General features: G+C 34.2%; 2 protein-coding genes across 3 annotated transcripts in view; both read right to left on the bottom strand.

Moving 5' to 3' along the window:
* LOC6040743 (glutamate receptor 1) overlaps positions 1-19,245 on the bottom strand; it is a 293,386-nt gene that overhangs the window by 56,150 nt on the left and 217,991 nt on the right. The window lies entirely within an intron of this gene.
* On the bottom strand, positions 13,892-14,475 carry LOC6040742. Its single transcript, XM_038260945.1, has 3 exons — positions 14,357-14,475; positions 14,042-14,299; positions 13,892-13,986 (listed from the first exon to the last, which is right to left on the bottom strand). Exons 1-3 carry the CDS (start codon positions 14,432-14,434, stop codon positions 13,927-13,929), a joined length of 396 nt encoding a protein of 131 aa, XP_038116873.1. The 5' UTR covers positions 14,435-14,475; the 3' UTR covers positions 13,892-13,926.

Raw genomic sequence — 19,245 nt, 5'->3', positions numbered from 1 at the left:
ACTTGATTATGATTTATGTTGACAATTCTTACTACATTAAAAACATTTTTTTTTTTACACTTCTAATGCATTTTGTGGAAATTTGGATGTTTTTAAATAAAATTAAAATGTATGTACATTTTATGAAAAGTTATTCCATTTAGCAAAACAAACATTAAACTGTGAATATTTCAAATGAAAAATTAAAAGTATCCTAACATTTGGTTCATTTGACGAAATAAAAAGAATTTGTAAATTTTTAAGCTTTAAGTATCTAGTAATAGTACAATTATCAAAGTTTACCCGGGATTTAAAATAACAATTTTCAAGAAAACTACAATTTCAACTAAAATTGTTAAAAAGGATTGTCAAATTGTCAAAAAAATTATATTTGGTCATATTTTGGGTTTCTACACAGAAAAAAATATAAATTTTGTAGAGCGAGTTGTGGCGCTATAACCACGGCAAATAGTGTCCAGGGCATTCGTGGAAATACAATGTCCTATCCCAGAGGGTCCCGGAGTACCAAACCTTCTTAGCATGGTGCTCCCAACGAATACAACCAAATCTCGGACCGTATGGTGGTGTGTCCCCACGCTTCTTCCTCCCCTGTCGATTCAGAATTGTGTTGTTGTTCGAACACTCAGTGCTCAAACTCAACCCAATTACGAGTCATCTCTGCGATACGGCTTTACGCAGTAGGCCTGGCCGCTTTAACGCTTGTGATGTTTCAATGCATTCAGATGCAATGGCGCACTACAAATGTTAATAAATGACAAGAAGAGTGCTAGGCGTCATCTAACCTAAGGCACTCTCCAGGATCCCTTCGAAAGATTGGCTGCGCTAGGTCTGATTAGATTAGATTAGATTAGATAGAAAAAAAATATAAATTTTGTAAGGTCATATGGCTGGTTGAATAAAAAATATCATTAATACTTAATTTATTTATTTTACTCGAAAAAAATGTTAAATCGTGAACCTGATGAATATTCATCAAAAACTGATAAAAATTGATAATTGTCTGAGGTAAAATAAAAAAAAAATTAAGCAAAATTTGTCATCTGATCTTGATGAATTCTACCAGATTTCTTTTTTTGTAAAATTTTACTTGAAAAATTTGTTAAATCGTGAACCTGATGAGTATTCATCAAAAACTGATAAAAATTGATAATTTTCTTGAACCAAAGCAAAATTTGGCATCTGATCTTGATGAATACTACCAGATTTCTTTTTCATAAAATTTTAGTTGAATAATTTGTTAAATTGTTAACTTGATAAATTTTCATCAAAAACTGATAAAAACTGATAAACCGGGGTGACATTGACAAGATTTCGACTTAGTTTTGGAATATTTTTCATCTGGTATGGTTTTTTTTCAAGAGTATTCATTTTATAAACTTGTACTGGGGTAGTCCACACAGGGTTCATGCACTATTTTTGAAATATAGTTTTTTTTAAAGTAATTCAAAAAAAGTTGCGTTTAAAATTCTTATTTGGAATTCCGGGTTTGGTTTTTCTTGTTAAAATCAGATTTTAAGTGTTCAATTTTTATGTTTACGTCAAACGTACCATCAATAAGGTTGCTGTTATAGTTTTTGCGATAAAAAAAAACAATGTTTTATATTTAATTAAATTTTTTAACAAAATATTTATAAATGTTAGTAAACATTGCTAAATAGTCCGAATTTTGCTTGAAATTTGTTGAAACTAGTTTTGTTTTTACAAATATCAATTTATATTGTTTTTAAACCGAATTTGACGCACGAATCAACAGTTTTCATATTTTATATGAAATTTGTTCTACTTAAAATGCCTATTAACTTGATGATGTTTTTATATTATGTTTCAACAACACATAATTTGAAAATGCATTCCTTTTTCCGATTAGAAATCATGATCATTAAGCAAATCATGACACTTTGAGAACTTGCCATTTCAAACGTATTTAATTTCTAATCTTCATTTTGCTATATGTTAAATTATCATAGAAACTCAAATTCGAAAAATCGAAATACATTCCTGCATGTCCCAACTTTGAGAGAAAATTCGGAATTACCGGGCAAAATTAAATGAAATTGACCAAACATTATTTTTCTACGTTTAAAATACGGATTTTTGGAGGATTGCTCAGACGCTTTCTCTAAATTTGGTCGTAGAAGGCGTAGATTGCTAGATTAAATTTGGTGTCTTGGACCAAGTTGTTTGGATTAGCAATCCTTACTACTTTCTAGAAGAGAAAAAAATCGCAAAAAAATCCTGAAATGTTAGATTTTCATAATCACCCTAATCATAAACCACTCTGATTTTCAACTTAATTATGTGATCTGAACCGATTTGCAGGGGTTTTCAAAAATCTCAAAATTGGAAAAAATATGTTTTTCACACACAAATTTTTTAAACTTTATTTTTGATGTAAAGATGAATTTTCAATCAAAAAGTACTTCAGTGACATTTTGATAAAATGCACCGTTGCATTTTAGGTAACTTTTTTTTTTTGAAAAAGTCGAAATTATACATTTTTAAAAAATTAGTGCCCATATTTGCCTCATTTGAAACAAATATTTTATCATTCAATATTACACCCTTTTGAAATGTTAGTCTTGATTAAAAAAATTAAAATTTGGTTTCAGATTTTAACCATTTTTCGTATTTGCTTAACAATACATTATTAAAATTTGATGTCTAATTTCAGATCATAAAAGTATTGTATACCACGTTATGCATTGCTTATTATGTTAATGATGAGGGTAATCAGTTAAGAATAATCATGAATTTAAAAACTAAAAAATAAAGTGAATAGTTCTTTCGCTTAGAATCCAGATCAAAATATATCCCCACAGAAAGTGTGCAAAATCGGAATTTGGAGATCGGCTCAGCCGGGCTCTTTGCGCACACACCCACACTAAGAACGGGGGGCTTTTTCTTTTGGCTCAACGCCCATCATCAAAGGGGAACGAAGCAAAGGCGAGGCGGGTTGAAGGGGGAGGGGGAGGGTTGGGATTAGTCGCCCAAGTCCTCGCATGTCAGCGAGATAACGCTTCGCTTGACGTCCTCAGTGCTCTGCTTCGGTGGTTGGTTGCCCTTGGAGATGCAAGGAATGCCAGCACACTGCTGGAATCCTTTTTCCAGATGGGCGTTTGTGTGAGCGTGTGTGTGGGACGGTAATTGCGCCGGAATGTCAGCCGGAAACATAATCCTGGGCGTGTACGTGACCATGTGGTTAATGGTTATTTTTTGATGATTTTTTTTCCCTCCTGCTCTGGTTGGTGTCGGATTGAAACATGAACTCTCAACATTTTGGTTTTGCCAGAAAAAAATATCAAATTTCAGAGTTCGTTGTTATTTTGAAAAGCACTCAACTTTTTGAGCTGACAAAAAGCATCGAGTACTACGCTTGTGACAATCAATGCTGTTTGTCGAGAGTTTTGCTCGGAAAATCCATCCAATCATGCTGGATTCCAGCAAAACAACTGGCGGTAGGGTAATGCCCTGGAATTAAACTGATTTCAGTTTGCGTGTTGCGAGCTGACTTTACCCCAAATGTAAGCAAACGCTGACAAAAGGCGACGTTACGAGTTGAACCTGTGTGTACACCAATCAGACGTGGCACCAAAAATAGTGACACCGACTAACTAACCACGATGCACCGCGTTGCAACGAGTTTTTGGTGGCTGCTCGAAATTTAGCCAATTCAGGTAAAAGTCACTTCACCGATGGAATAGTGATCGAAATGTTGATCTCATGTGGGAATTTAAATAAAATTATTTTATTTGATCTACTTAAAAAAAATCTCTAGCTTTATACATTCTTAATATTTTTGTAAGCTATTATTAATTTCTGAGAGTTTTTTTTAAACAAGAGCAATTCCAGCTCAAATCAGTAATTTTTCTGGTATTCTTGTACCCGACCCTCTTCGATTTCAATGAAACTTTTCAGACATGTTATCCTAGGCCTATATAAGCAATTTTTGTGTATATGGAGCCAATTGCACTAGATAATGACATTTGAGAAGAGCGTAAGGGTTTTATATTTGTATTTTTTTTTTAAGAGAGACATACCATCTTGCATTTTCGTGAGTCTTTTCGTCACATTTTAGGCTATTTTCACAAAAATTTTGAACAAAAAATATCTTGACATCACCTTGAAATTTAACTTCAAACTTAAAAATTTAAAAATTTCATAGATTTGGCGTGTATTTTTCTTTCATTGTATTTTTTTAAAAAGCTTGTCTAATTTCCTACAAGTTTGTCTTTGACCAGTTCTTGATACGATGTAACGGCTTAGAGATACAGCAATATTTAATTTACAAAATACTAAAATATTTAAAATTATTACGCCCTTCTCAAATGTCATTAACGAGTGCAACTGGCTCCATATACACGCAAATGGCTTATATAGGCCTAGGATAACATGTCTGAAAAGTTTCATTGAAATTGGAGTGGGTCAGGTACAAAAGTACCAGACATATTCCTGATTTGAGCCTGAATTGCTCACAAATATTTCAGTTTTATATTCTTTCAAACATGAGCCAGGTTCAATCAATTGCAATTATGCAAAAAAATATTGCAATTTTTTTTTGCATTTTTCAACATAAATAAATTGATTTTCCAAAACTATTTTTTGTCGTTTTTGCATTTTTTCGAATAAAAGCAGTTCTTGGAAAACAAATAGGTTTCTAAAAAAATAATTTTCATGGTTTTTTTTAATTATTCCAAACATGAGCAATTCTATTAATAATTTTAAGAAATATTTTTGGCATGAAAAACAAACCAATTAAAAAACATTCAAAATATTTTCTTTTAGTTTAAAACATTTTTTAACTAAAAATTAATTTTTGAATAATTTAAAAGGGCGGTTGTTACATTAAATATCGTTTATATTTTTTTTTTAAACAGTCGAAGTTCAGTATTTTTGCAATAAAATATTATGTTGTGATCTGCCAAAAATAGATACAAGCTTTCTCTATGATTACCAATCAACAAAATCAGCAAAATTACCACGAACGAATTTAGGTGAAAGGTACCAGATTCCCGAAGTTGACCTCAAATTATATTAATAAAAAATAATCAACAATAACATAATTTTTCACGAAAAAAAATTGAGATTTCAAAACATTTTTTTCCATAATTTTTTCTGCAGTTTAAATCTTTTAATATTGAAAAGGAATTTCTGAAGAGCGGATTTTCTAATTAATCTGTTTCAAACATTAATTAGAAAATCACATTACATTTTTGATCTTTTTTTGTAACGTTTTACAAAATTACTTGACAAATAATTATTCTCTACTAATAAGTTTAAAAATATGTCTTCCCCTGTTCAACTTTTTTCTCACATATTTCAAACATTTTTAACAAAAAAAAATGATAACCACTTCTTGATAACACTACTCGACAAAACAAAACTTGTGTCAAGGGATTGACGATATCTCATCGGTTCCTCAGAGAAAAGGCATCCCCAAATCCGATGCAATCGACAGAATTTGATTTTATGTCCACGCGGACTGACGAGAAGCTGGTAAATTTTTTAACATAAAAAATTCGAACAATTTAAAAAAAACTTGCGTCTCCTCCCAACTATATGAGCCATCTACAAAAATATGGAGGCGCCTGGTGCATAGCCATTTCCTTTAAGCACAACGGAAACAACCAATACAAATGTATAAAAAAGTTGTCAAGTTCGGGGGGTCCACAGCTAGCATTTTTTGTACGATTATAAAAATAAATATTAAAAGTTTAAAATTAAAATATTTGAAAAACCTTTTTTTTAAATATATTTGTTTACTAAAATTTTATGTTTCTCAAAGGTCTATGGGTACTTCGGGATGTCCATGGTCATCCAAGGACTCCCTGGAGTTAAGATCTATGAGTCTACCGCCGTAACAAGCAAGAGGTCGTCGGATTTTGACCCCGGATCATGTGCGTATAGCACCAGTGGATATGGTAGACTACTATATGAATGTAATGGGATGTACATGGTCATCCAAGGACTCCCTGGAGTTAAGATCTATGAGTCTACCGCCGTAACAAGCAAGAGGTCGTCGGATTTTGACCACGGATTATGTGCGTATAGCATCAGTGGATATGGTAGACTACTATATGAATGTAATGGGATGTACATGGTCATCCAAGGACTCCCTGGAGTTAAGATCTACGAGTCTACCGCCGTAACAAGCAAGAGGTCGTCGGATTTTGACCCCGGATCATGTGCGTATAGCACCAGTGGATATGGTAGACTACTATATGAATGTAATGGGATGTACATGGTCATCCAAGGACTCCCTGGAGTTAAGATCTATGAGTCTACCGCCGTAACAAGCAAGAGGTCGTCGGCTTTTGACCCCGGATCATGTGCGTATAGCATCAGTGGATATGGTAGACTACTATATGAATGTAATGGGATGTCCATGGTCATCCAAGGACTCCCTGGAGTTAAGATCTACGAGTCTACCGCCGTAACAAACAAGAGGTCATCGGCTTTTGACCCCGGATCATGTGCGTATAGCATCAGTGGATATGGTAGACTACTATATGAATGTAATGGGGATATGGTAGACTACTATATGAATGTAATGGGATGTACATGGTCATCCAAGGACTCCTGGAGTTAAGATCTACAATCGATGTAAAGTTATCGAAATATTTAAGTTTGAACGATGAACAAAAGTCCTTGCTTACCACTTTAGCTAAACGGCGACCTCTTTTTGTTACGGCGGTAGACTCGTAGATCTTAAATCCAGGAGCCCAACACATTTATATAGTAGTCTACCATATCCACTGATGCTATACGCACATGATCCGGGGTCAAAAGCCGATGACCTCTTGTTTGTTACGGCGGTAGACTCGTAGATCTTAACTCCAGGGAGTCCTTGGATGACCATGGACATCCCATTACATTCATATAGTAGTCTACCATATCCACTGATGCTATACGCACATGATCCGGGGTCAAAAGCCGATGACCTCTTGTTTGTTACGGCGGTAGACTCGTAGATCTTAACTCCAGGGAGTCCTTGGATGACCATGGACATCCCATTACATTCATATAGTAGTCTACCATATCCACTGGTGCTATACGCACATGATCCGGGGTCAAAATCCGACGACCTCTTGCTTGTTACGGCGGTAGACTCATAGATCTTAACTCCAGGGAGTCCTTGGATGACCATGGACATCCCATTACATTCATATAGTAGTCTACCATATCCACTGATGCTATACGCACATGATCCGGGGTCAAAATCCGACGACCTCTTGCTTGTTACGGCGGTAGACTCATAGATCTTAACTCCAGGGAGTCCTTGGATGACCATGTACATCCCATTACATTCATATAGTAGTCTACCATATCCACTGGTGCTATACGCACATGATCCGGGGTCAAAATCCGACGACCTCTTGCTTGTTACGGCGGTAGACTCGTAGATCTTAACTCCAGGGAGTCCTTGGATGACCATGGACATCCCGAAGTACCCATAGACCTTTGAGAAACATAAAATTTTAGTAAACAAACATATTTAAAAAAAAGGTTTTTCAAATATTTTAATTTTAAACTTTTAATATTTATTTTTATAATCGTACAAAAAATGCTAGCTGTGGACCCCCCGAACTTGACAACTTTTTTATACATTTGTATTGGTTGTTTCCGTTGTGCTTAAAGGAAATGGCTATGCACCAGGCGCCTCCATATTTTTGTAGATGGCTCATATAGTTGGGAGGAGACGCAAGTTTTTTTAATTGTTCGATTTTTATGTTAAAAATTTACCAGCTTCTCGTCAGTCCGCGTGGACATAAAATCAAATTCTGACGATTGCATCGGATTCGGGGATGCCTTTTCTCTGAGGAACCGATGAGATATCGTCAATCCCTTGACACAAGTTTTGTTTTGTCGAGTAGTGTAATATTAGAAAATTCATTAAACTCAGGAATTGTTCAAATTTGTTTGTAATTTTTTCCCGCTTTTATTTTTTTTTAATTTATAGGGACAATTTTATAAGGAGATTTTAAAAATATATTTTTTAAATTAAGAACTGAATGCCAAATTTGAATGGTAATACATTTTTTGACAATAAATGTTGGGATGGATGGATTAAATTATGGATAAAATTGCTGTATAAATATGAGGAAAAACCTAACCACCATAAGTTGCCTTCACGGTGCTCAAAATACCGTTAGGCCGTTGCAAATATTTTTGAAGTTAATGACTCTGGTCAAGGTCGAGTGGGGGAGCAAAAAAATAATAATTGAAATTACAAGTCATGGCCACAACATTTCAATGAAATCATTAGTTTTCAAAATATGCAAGTATTGAAGAGATATTTTTTTTTTCCAAAAAAAAAAAACTTTCTGCTTTTATTTTTGATCGATCCCAGACATGCTGAATATCATTTTAAACGCAGGAAAATGCATATCAAATTGTTTTCAGTTAGATAGACTTCTATTTCCTTTGAAATTTTGAAGTTTTTTGAAAAAATATATTTTTTGTCCCCTGATTTTTTGGACCGATTTTGAAGGGGGGCGACATTTTAAAATGGCTGTATCTCGAGAACTAAATCAGTATCAGCATCTTTTCGAAACTTTGTTCAGAAATACTTGAAAGTCATATGAAGAAAATACACCATTATCTCGAAATGCATATTCTTTAAAGTGCTGAAATTGTTTTGATTTTAAAGATTTTCTTTGAAAAAGTTGAAAATAACATTTTAAAATGGCTGTGGCCCAGAGATATTTGACAGTCATTTGAAGGAAAATTTATCATTATCTCGAATTGCACATTCTTTGAAATGCTAAAATTGTATAGATTGTTTTGGTTTTCTTGTTGAAAATCGGATGTAACATCTTAAAAGGGCTGTATCTCGAAAACTACATCAGCGAATGTGTTTTTATTTTTTGCACAGAGGTGCCTCATGGTGCATGGTATTGATAGACCCCAAAATGTCGGATTGCATTTTTTTTTCATAATAACGGTATTTTGAGCACCGTGCGCTTTGAATAAAGTTTTTTTTTTAATTTACGCTGCACATTAAAAAATGCAATGTTTTCAATTTTGTTGCAAATAAGTTTTTTATCAAGTTGAACTGAAGAATGTTTTGAAGGGATCTCAACTTTAAAAAAATACATGTTGATAAATAAATTTAATTGGTTAAATATTTTTTACTTTTTTAATCACAATCAATTGAAATTAAAAAAAAAAACATCAAAAAAACATATCATTGGCAAAAATTTACCTTTTATTCGATTTAAGTTCAAATGATCAAGAATAATAAAATAGATTATTTTGATTATGATGTTATATCTAAACAATGTTTTCAATGCAAAATATTACTTTTACTTAGAAAAATCCCACTATCATCTCCAAGCAAAGTCAAACCTCGGCAATCCCAACCGTACACAGTGAGTTTCCGATCTGATTACTGGGGGAGTGCCGCGCTTTCCGAGGGGCCACCAGCACTGGGAAAAGCTGATAAATGGGGTGTGCCCGCGACCATTTCCCAGGAACGACTACCCAAAAGCACTGATTAAACATGGTGCGTGGAAATCACACCAAGCTAACAAACCAACAGCCAAATACACACGCAAATGTGGGTTGGTTGCTGTGCGGCGTTGTTTTGCTAGTGAGTTTCACGATTCCCGTGTGTTTAAATGTTGAGGTTAGATTCGATGAAATTGAGTGTTTTCCCTACCTTTTCCTAAAAAACTCAACAACATGTAAACCGATGAGAAAAAATATTTCTGACGAAAACTTGCCAGCCCGGTCGGTTTGTTGGGAAAACCAAAAATATTTATGTATGTTCTGCCAAAAAGTTCAATAAATAAATTATAAACGAGTTGCCAATTCTGATTTCCCGTCCGATAGCACCCAACTTTGGCACGCTGCTGCTGTGTGTATTTGGGAAAGATGCACCCGAAGAGGTAAAGTTTCATTTTCTTGGGCGCTGAAGAACTTTGTCTATGAAGAGAAATGTTCAACCCACCTCATCCCTCAACCTCCCAAATCAAAAGCAGAAGGCATCTCGAGAAACGCGTGTTTCGTGATTTCGAATTGTGAAAGTTTTATCTGAGTTTTCACTATTTTGGGGAAGACTGGTGTTGTTGGGAGTTTCGTGGAAGGAGTTTGTTCGTGTGGGAAAGGTAAAAGTTTTTCCAGCAGCAATTGAGCTGTGTGTATTAGGGTGTTTCATCCAAACAAAAAAGTTCTCAGAATCAGGCAAACCGAGGTTCCCCTAGAAGAGGATACCCATAGGGACTCTCATGCCAAATATCAGCCCATTTGGTTGAGAATTGGCCTGTCCCCAGCGGTTTAAAGTTTACATGGAAATTACTATGGGATTTTTGTGCTTTTCGTTCAATCGTTCCTACAGGTCTGGGGACAACATGTATTCACTCGGAATAAAGACAGGTGTGTAGGGAATGGTCCAATGAACAAATTCCAGAAGGAATTAGGCTTGTCCATTCTGTCCCCAAGGTGCGCATTGGATCGACGTCCGGTGTCTCCAGAATCAACGATTCACCCTTCAAATATACGCATTGTCCTTAGTATGCTATGACGGCTAGGTGGAAACCACGACGCCCCATATGAGACGGTGAACACGTGGAGAGGCATCGATTGCATTATTATTACAAAATCATCATGTTACGTTATTTGGAATAGTTCAAATTGTTACAGGAACATCAAAAATTATAATTTTATTACTTTAAAGTATGTTTCTGAGCCAAAACTTGAGTTAATACTCTGCCACGTGTTCGCCGTCTAACATGGGGCGTCGTAATTTTCAGCTAGTCGTCATAGCATACTAAGGACAATGCGTATATTTGAAGGGTGAATCGTTGATTCTGGAGACACCGGACGTCGATCCAATGCGCACCTTGGGGACAGAATGGACAACACTAATTCCTTCTGGAATTTGTTCATAGGACCATCCCCTACACACCTGTCTTTATTCCGAGTGAATCCATGTTGTCCCCAGACCTGTAGGAACGATTGAACGAAAAGCATAAAAATCCCATAGTAATTTCCATGTAAACTTTAAACCGCTGGGGACAGGCCAATTCTCAACCAAATGGGCTGATATTTGGCATGAGAGTCCTTATGGGTATCCTCTACTAGGGGAACCTCGGTTTGCCTGATTCTGAGAACTTTTTTGTTCGGATGAAACACCCTAGTGTGTATGTTAATTTGTTATCACATTGGAGGGCACGTGTCCTGTCACACGGTTATCAGGAGCGGTGATGCATGGCAGTAAAATATTGAACTCATAAATTATTTGATGACATCAGTAATAAACCAGTATGTCAGTAGAATCGTTTAGTAGCAAAACAAAAATAAAATAACTTCGAGCCTAAATATTCAAAAAAATAAAAAAAAAAAATTCATAAAATTTCACTTTAACTGCAATGACTTAAAATCATCAGCTATAACCTGTACTATGCGGTTTTTGTGAAAGTTAACAAAAATGGCTATTTTATAGTCTGATTTTGCATCGTTTTCGATTTAGGACTTTTTAAGTAAGAATTTTCTCAACAAATATCCAATAAAAGTTTTAAGGAGGTATTACACCTTTTCAGGCAAACACACAAACTTGCGCTTTTTTTTGGCTTTGTTTGTTTGATTCGCCACAAAGATTGAGAAACTTCCAAACACGAAAAAGTGCGAGTTTGTTTGTTTTTCATAGTCTAATACCTCCTTTAATTGTAGAGTCCAGCCTAGTTCATCTTTGAGAATGAATACCTATGTAAACATCTGAGAAAATTCTATACAACTTTCCAGTTTGTTTTGATTTTATAGAGAAATGTTTAAGTCGTGATTTAAAACTATGTATACATTTATTTATTAAAAGATTGAGCATCGCGTTACTGAGAAAAAACTTAGTTTACGTTATCCTAATTCTAAGGTAAGATCAATAATGTTCGTATATCGTAGAGAATTGCTAACATCTGTTTTTATTTTGTATATATTGTTTCATAAATTTACGAGAATAGAAACCTTTTTTAGTTTAAAAGTTATGTTATACTCGAAAAAATATTTTCAATAGCTTTGTCCTTTCGAAAAATCATTACATGTCGTAAATTACGTTTTATTTACCCAAAAGTAATTATTTTTTTGTCACCTAAAACATATAAAAAAATAAAAATAAATTAGTTAAGGTTTGTCTAAATAAATTTTATTTAAAATATTATTTGAAAACTGAAAATAGAAAATATCACAATGACACTATTTTTTCTGAACAGTCCTAATCGTAACCCACAACTTTGCTGAAGACACCATATCGATCAGAAAGCGCGAATCGAACGTTTTCATAGCACTTTTCTGTGGACAGCCCCTAAATTGGTTTGAAGGGGGAATGTTTTTTAAATCCCTGGAAAATTCTCGGCACTTATAATTACATGAAAAATTTCACAAAAATACGTATTTTTTCCGTATTTTGAAAATGCAATGTTTCTCGAAAAAACACTCAAAATTTTTGTTATTGCTTCATGGGTATCAAATAATTGGATTTTTTTTCATACATTTCGAATATAGTATTATTTTTTGAAAATACTCAAAATTTTCACAAAACTACATATTCTCGAAAAACTCACTCAAAATTTCAGTTTTTTCACAATATGTATATCAAACGATCGGAATTTTTCCATACATTTCGAAAGCTGTAACACATTTTTTTTGGAAATACGATAACAGTTTTACAAAACTACGTTTTTTTCGAAAAAAAGCTCAATATTTCAGTTTTTCACAATTTGAGTATGATATGAACGAGATATTTTAGTAAATTTCGAATCCTTTAATAATTTTTTTGAATATTCTTAATTTTTACAAAACTTCGTTCATAAAAAAACCTAAAAATGTCAAAGTTTAAAAAAACACTTTTTACCAACAATGGGTAATGGTTTGGACACATATTTCAGCTATTTTTTTAGATCCAGAAAAATAAGCACACAGGTATAACTTAAGTGGTCATAACTCGAGGCAGGGTTGCCAGATAATCAATGTTGTGGACTCGTTGGAAAAAGTTTTCGATTATTTAACCAACGATGGGTCGGATGAAGGATCCGGACATCGTTTGCATACATTTAATTGAGATCCGGCTTCAAAAAAGTACATAAATATCTTTTAAGTGGTCATAACTCAAGACAGGGTTGCCAGATCTTCAATGTTGTGGACTCATCAGAAAGGTCTCTCGATTACCTAACCAACGATGGGTCGGATGATGGACCCGGACATCGTTTACATGCATATAAATGAGATCCGGATATATGTGAAAACACATTTTTATACATAACTTTTGAACTAGTTATCGAAACTTCAAACAATTCAATAGCGATGTATGGGACCCTATACCAAGTCGATTGCAACTGGTTTGGTCAAAATCGGTTCAGCCAGTGCTGAGAAAACTCAGTGAGAATTTTGGTCACATACATACATACACACACATACACACACACATACACACACAGACATTTGTTCAGTTTTCGATTCTGAGTCGATATGTATACATGAAGGTGGGTCTACGACGTTTTTATACAAAGTTCATTTTTAGAGCAGGATTATAGCCTTACCTCAGTGAGGAAGGCAAAACGGAATTTTTGTGTTTTTTTTTCGAAAATACGTAGTTTTGTCTAAACGTTGAATATTAAAAAAAATGTTGTTATTACATTCGAAATGTATGAAAAAATCTCAATAATTTGATTCCAATATTGCACAAAATTTAAATTTGAGTATTTTTCGAAAATATATAAATTTGTGAAAATTTTCAGTATTTTTCATGATCACAACAGACAAAAAGGTTTGTGAAAAAAGTATCAGTTTGTGTTAAATATTAGCGAAAATAAACAACTTTCTCACAAAATTCCTGAAAATTGAATTATTTTAATACATCAGTTTTGAGTTCTTATCGTTTAGTTATCAAGTTTTATAGAACTTTATGAAATAAAACGCAGAATAATGGTGCTTTTTTCAAAATGCATCCAGAAGATCCTTTAAAATCAAATAGTATGAATAAGACAATCTTAAGATCTGAAACACGTAATTATTGGAATCAAAATTTAAAAACAAGCTAATTTTATCTCACGTCTCCGTATGTCTTCAGTTCGATTGGCAACATTTTGATCCCAGTAAGCTGACAAACTTTTTGGCTGCGTTGAATCATTAGTTGGAACGTTCCCTTCAGCTCCTTCGAACAGTTCACGTACCAGGGCAAATCGTAGCAGGCCACGCCAACCTTCTCAGCCTGCTCGGATAGTTCCGAGCCCAGGTAGGCATAGCCGAAGGCTTCCACCAGGGAGGAAAGGACCACGATCAAGATGCTAAACAAGTCGTAGCCCATGGTCTGTTGACGAGATGATGTTGAAAACATAGTTAGAACTCTACAGTTAAAGCAACTTACAGTTGAGGTATAAAACATGACCAAACACCAAAGCAGCACACAGGTGAGAAATTCCAGAGCCACAGGAATGTGGCACATTTCTTCAATCAATTCTGTTACTCTGTAAAATAATTATTTGTAATTATTCACTGTGAGTTTCATCGCAAAAACTCACTCGAAAGCCTTCCGGTGAAGTTCGATCACTTTTTTCAAATCGCCTGCAGTCATTTTCGGCACTGACAAATTACGAACCCTGACGGCCACCAACCGATAAGTCATCGAGCTGTACCTTAACATGAAAAGTGGCATGATGATGATTTTTTTTTCTCTCTCAAACTCCTGCTCCATTGGAAGAATGAAGATAACCGGAGAAGTTTCGTCATTGGTAAAGTAACGCCAATAGGTGATCATGATCGATGGCAGGCAATACCCAAACGCGGCAAACTTCATGTAAATCGTGAGAAAGTTGGAAAATTTCTCGATTTTCACATTTTGCTTCACGATCAAATCGTAACACTCGCTGGATTGGTCATCGTTTGAAGCTGTAAAAATTATCTTTGAGAATTTTAAGCACAAAATCACTTTCTAAAACCTCACCTTCGCGAAAAATGTCACCCAACCCGCGAACGAGCCGTTCCAAACCCCTCAACTTGGCCGCAAAAATCAACGTTGGCACAAAAATCGAAACGAGAAAGATGACCTCGGCGAGGCTTTTGATAATTGCCGAAACATCTTCGCTGCCGACTCCGAACACGAATCGGGGCAACAGCATCACCAACAGTCCGTAGTAATACATCAGCACGAATCGGTGAATCAGCTTGGGCGAGCCCCACAACCCGGTCAGCTCCATGAGGCGCAACGTGGACGGCATCACTTGGAGTTGATTTGGCAGGGTGGCCATCCTGGCGGGTGGTGGAATCGACACTGGTGAATTGTATTAGAATGTTTTTTTTTTCTGCTGTAAAAATCCGGTCAAGATTTAGTTCAAATGTGGATTTATTCTCAGATAATTATTTAATTAATTGAACTACATTGTATCCATGTAAAAATATCAGCAAACATGATTGTTAATATTTGATAGCAAAAGGACCAACACTGTGTACAGATCAATTAAAATAAATTGCTGTTGAAATATGGTATTGTTCGCAGACAGTTATCCATTGCTCTACTCTGATTTGTTTTGATTGAATATTTGATAGTTGCTGTTATGATTAGTTTTTACTAATTGATTGACAGTGATAAGTATTTTTCATTCCATTTCAAATCATTCCATATAGATTAAAAAAACCATTCAGGTTTGAGGATACAACAACTATACGCAACATTTGGTACCCTAACATGTCTCGGTTGAGTTTTCAAAAAGCCGTAAGAGCCACCGTGACCTCTGACACTAATTTTCGTTTTTCTCGAAAATGAAACAAAATTTCATTTATTTTTAGTTTGGGGCACTTGAAGGACATGTAGATGAACAATCTAGAGCATTTTTGATTTTGGTTTTTCGTAAGTAGGTCGAGTACCGATGCAAATAAGGACTTTGTTTACCAATGGCTCTTACGGCTTTTTGAAAACTAATCCGAGATGTATAGGTCATCGCTGAAATTCTTAAGTTATCGCAGTTTTAGTGAAAAAGCCATTTTTTCTATTTTCGTCATTTTTCTGTTTTTTTTTTTTCGAGCGGTGCGTCGAAAACCCCAGTTTTTATTTTCAAAAAATCGTATATCGGAATATTGAAAACAAAACTTCACAATTTTTTGATATGTTATGTAAAATTTTCCGAGGAATCTGATAAAAATATTTTCAGACATAGGCTCTTTGGTCCCCAGTCCTTCAAAAGAACATTTTAAGTTTTCATTTGATCTTTTCAAATATAAGGCTAGATATACCAATATACCCTTTTGTTTGCGCTCAAGACAGACAAAATCAATTGAAATGGTGCGGAGTCATGATTTTTTGAAAAATGAGGTTTTTGCAAATATCGACGAAAATTTCCATTTTTTGCCACACGGTGTAGGTCACCCTAATGGCCGAACAAAAAAATACAGATCGAATTATTTCGGCCAAGGAACCCCTAGAAAAATTATGAAACCGAACGGAGATTTTTTTTCGAATCATGCTAGTTTCCCCTCAGAAACTTGGAAAGATTTACCTTTTTCAACGTTTTCCCAAAACTTCATATTTTAGAAAAAATACTAAAAATTCCAGTTTTTTGCAGATTGAGTTTTTTGCAATAAATTTTTGAAAATACTCAAAACATTCACAAAACTACGTATTTTCGAAAAAAAAAATCAAATATTCAGTTTTTTAACAATATGGATATCAAATGATCGGATATTTTTCATACATTTCGAATGTAATAACAACCATTTTTGAAAATACTAAAAAAAATCACAAAACTACGTATTTTCGAAAAAAAGCTCTAAATTTCAGTTGGGTAACTGATGATCGGATATTTTTCCAAATATTTCGAATGTAATAAATTTTGAAACATTAAAGTTTCGAGTATTTTTCGAAAAAAAACGCAATTTTGTGAAAATTTTGAACATTTTGAAAAAAAAAATTGTTATAACTTTCAAAATGTATTAAAATATCTCGATTATTTGAACCCACATTGTGAAAAACATAAATTTTGAGCATTTTTTTTCGGAAATACGTAGTATAATGAAAAATTTTAGTGTTTCAAAAAATTGTGTTACAACTTTCGAAATGTATGAAAAAATGCCGATCGTATTGCAAAAAGCTGCAATTTTGAGTGTTTTTTTTCGAAAATATGTAGCTTCGTGAAAATTTTGAGTTTTTTCAAAAAAATGATACTAATGTATAAAAAAGCCCAATCATTTGACATCCATATTGAAAAAAAAAAAAAAAACTGAAACTCTGAGTCTTTTTTTCAAAAACACGCAGACTTGTGAAATTTTTTAGTATTTTCAAACAATGTTTTTATTACATTCGAAATGTATTAAAAATCCAATTATTGTGAAAAAAATAAATCTTGAGTATTTTTTTTCAAAAATACTTAGTTTTGTGAAAATTCGAATACTCAAAAAAAACTTTGTTATAACTTTCGAAATATATACAAAACTCACGATCGTTTGATACCCACATCCATATTGTATAAACTTAAATTTTGAGTATTTTTTCAAAAATATGTAGCTTTGTGAGTTTTCTTTGCATTTTCAAAAAGAAATACTACATTCATAATGTAAGAAAAATTTCGATCATTTGATACCGATATTGCAATTATAATAATTCTGAGTATTTTTTCGAGAAACAAAGCATTTTTAAAATACAAGAAAATTATACCAAATATCATAATGTTTTGTGTTCAAGTACTAGAACAAAGTAAAAAGGTTTATATGGGTTGAACTGAAAAATTGGTTTGAATAATTGGGGAAACAACTCATGATTTTTGACTAAAAGTCATAATTCAAATTTTGCCAAAGACACAAAAGTAAGCAGATAAATCTGATCTCAAAAAACACAAGCCATGATTTTAACATGAAAAAAGTGATTTAAAATACGGATTGACGCTGGAAAATGGTAAAAGTTGATTAGACTTTTATTTCTTTTATACGACATTAAAATCAAAATGTTCAAAACTTGCTTAAAATTTTTGTATGGTTTTAGAAATATTTTTCTCATCGTTTATGTAATGAAAAAAAATCACGATGGATTTTTATATTTACGAAGATAAAAGCAATAAAATAAAAGCTAGTAAGAAAGCAACATATATTTTCTGAGTTCAGGCCTAAAAAAGTTTAATTCTTGCAAAATAATAATAAGGGGACACAGTGATTTTTTTTTGGGAAAAATAAATTGATAAACAAATATTTTTTATTTCGATTTGATGCATAAGCCAATAAGTACACATTAAAAAAAACATGGTAAAATTACATCTGGGAAGACGTTGATATTGTTGCACTTTTTCTCTGTGCAACAATATCAACGTCCTGTCAACTCTATCGAAACAACATTTTCGTTATGAATGAAGCAGACGGTGTCCTCTGACCCACCCCGGGCAGGACCTTTCGGCCGAGAAGCCAAAAACAGGAAGCATGTGGCGAGGACTGTTAGCCTGAGTGTTTGAAAAAGCAAAGGAAACAGCTTTGACACCGGTCCCGGACTTCCGGAAGCTTGGTAGCCGAGTTGGAGGATGGTGTGGGGGGGGGGGACGAAATGAATATATTTGTCATGCTGAGACGCCAGACTTGGTAGGTGGCACACGAGTACAAAGTGACACACCAGTCGGAGGTCCGTCTTCGATGGCTGGCTGGGAAAAGGGGTTATTCCGGACGACACATCAAAGGGAAAATGTTTCGGGGTTATTACTCTTGATTACATTACCACCAGACTGGCTAGTTGGTGAGGTTCAGGAAGTTTCTGGGAGGTACCAGTTTGAGAAATTGTTTCAAAACCGTATTTCATTGGTTATAAAATTCAACGAAACTATTTTAAAAAGCAAAATGATCAAAAGGAATGAATGTGTTTATTTTGAGGGCATGAAAAATCCGATTTTTGCTAATTAATTTGTTCCGGAAACTATGTCTTGAATGAAAAGCCTGAATGCCTTACAGACTTACTCCGAACTGAGGCTAAAATATTCATTACATTCTGCTTCGAAGTCCGGGGGACCAAGCTGTCGGGGGTGGCGAAGGATATCTATTTGAATAATATATCAAGATGAAGCGGTCTGGGACCTGCTAGAAGAGTCATCCCCTTTGGTCACTGAAACTAGTCAATACACGGAATAAAGTTTATTGAAAAAATATATTTTCACAACACACTTGAAAAAATTACCAAAAGAAATTATTAAAAACAAACCAGAAATAAAATGTGCATGCATTTTTTTCCGTGTTGCTTCGAATCCCAGAAAGGGAGGCGGAAAAAAGGCCCCAGTCTGGGTTGCAATCGAG

Source organism: Culex quinquefasciatus, chromosome 3 (genome assembly GCF_015732765.1).
Source record: "Culex quinquefasciatus strain JHB chromosome 3, VPISU_Cqui_1.0_pri_paternal, whole genome shotgun sequence".
Lineage (NCBI taxonomy): Eukaryota > Metazoa > Arthropoda > Insecta > Diptera > Culicidae > Culex > Culex quinquefasciatus.
This window is presented reverse-complemented; position numbering and strand designations above follow the sequence as displayed.

Excerpts from the sequence above, each read along its gene's own strand:
- LOC6040742 (XM_038260945.1), bottom strand. The coding sequence starts at position 14,434 with ATGTGCCACATTCCTGTGGCTCTGGAATTTCTCACCTGTGTGCTGCTT. Across the intron at positions 14,300-14,356 it reads TCATGTTTTATACCTCAACT|ACCATGGGCTACGACTTGTT; the intron begins GTAAGTTGCTTT and ends TCTCGTCAACAG. Across the intron at positions 13,987-14,041 it reads AACTGAAGACATACGGAGAC|ATCTTAAGATTGTCTTATTC; the intron begins GTGAGATAAAAT and ends TACGTGTTTCAG.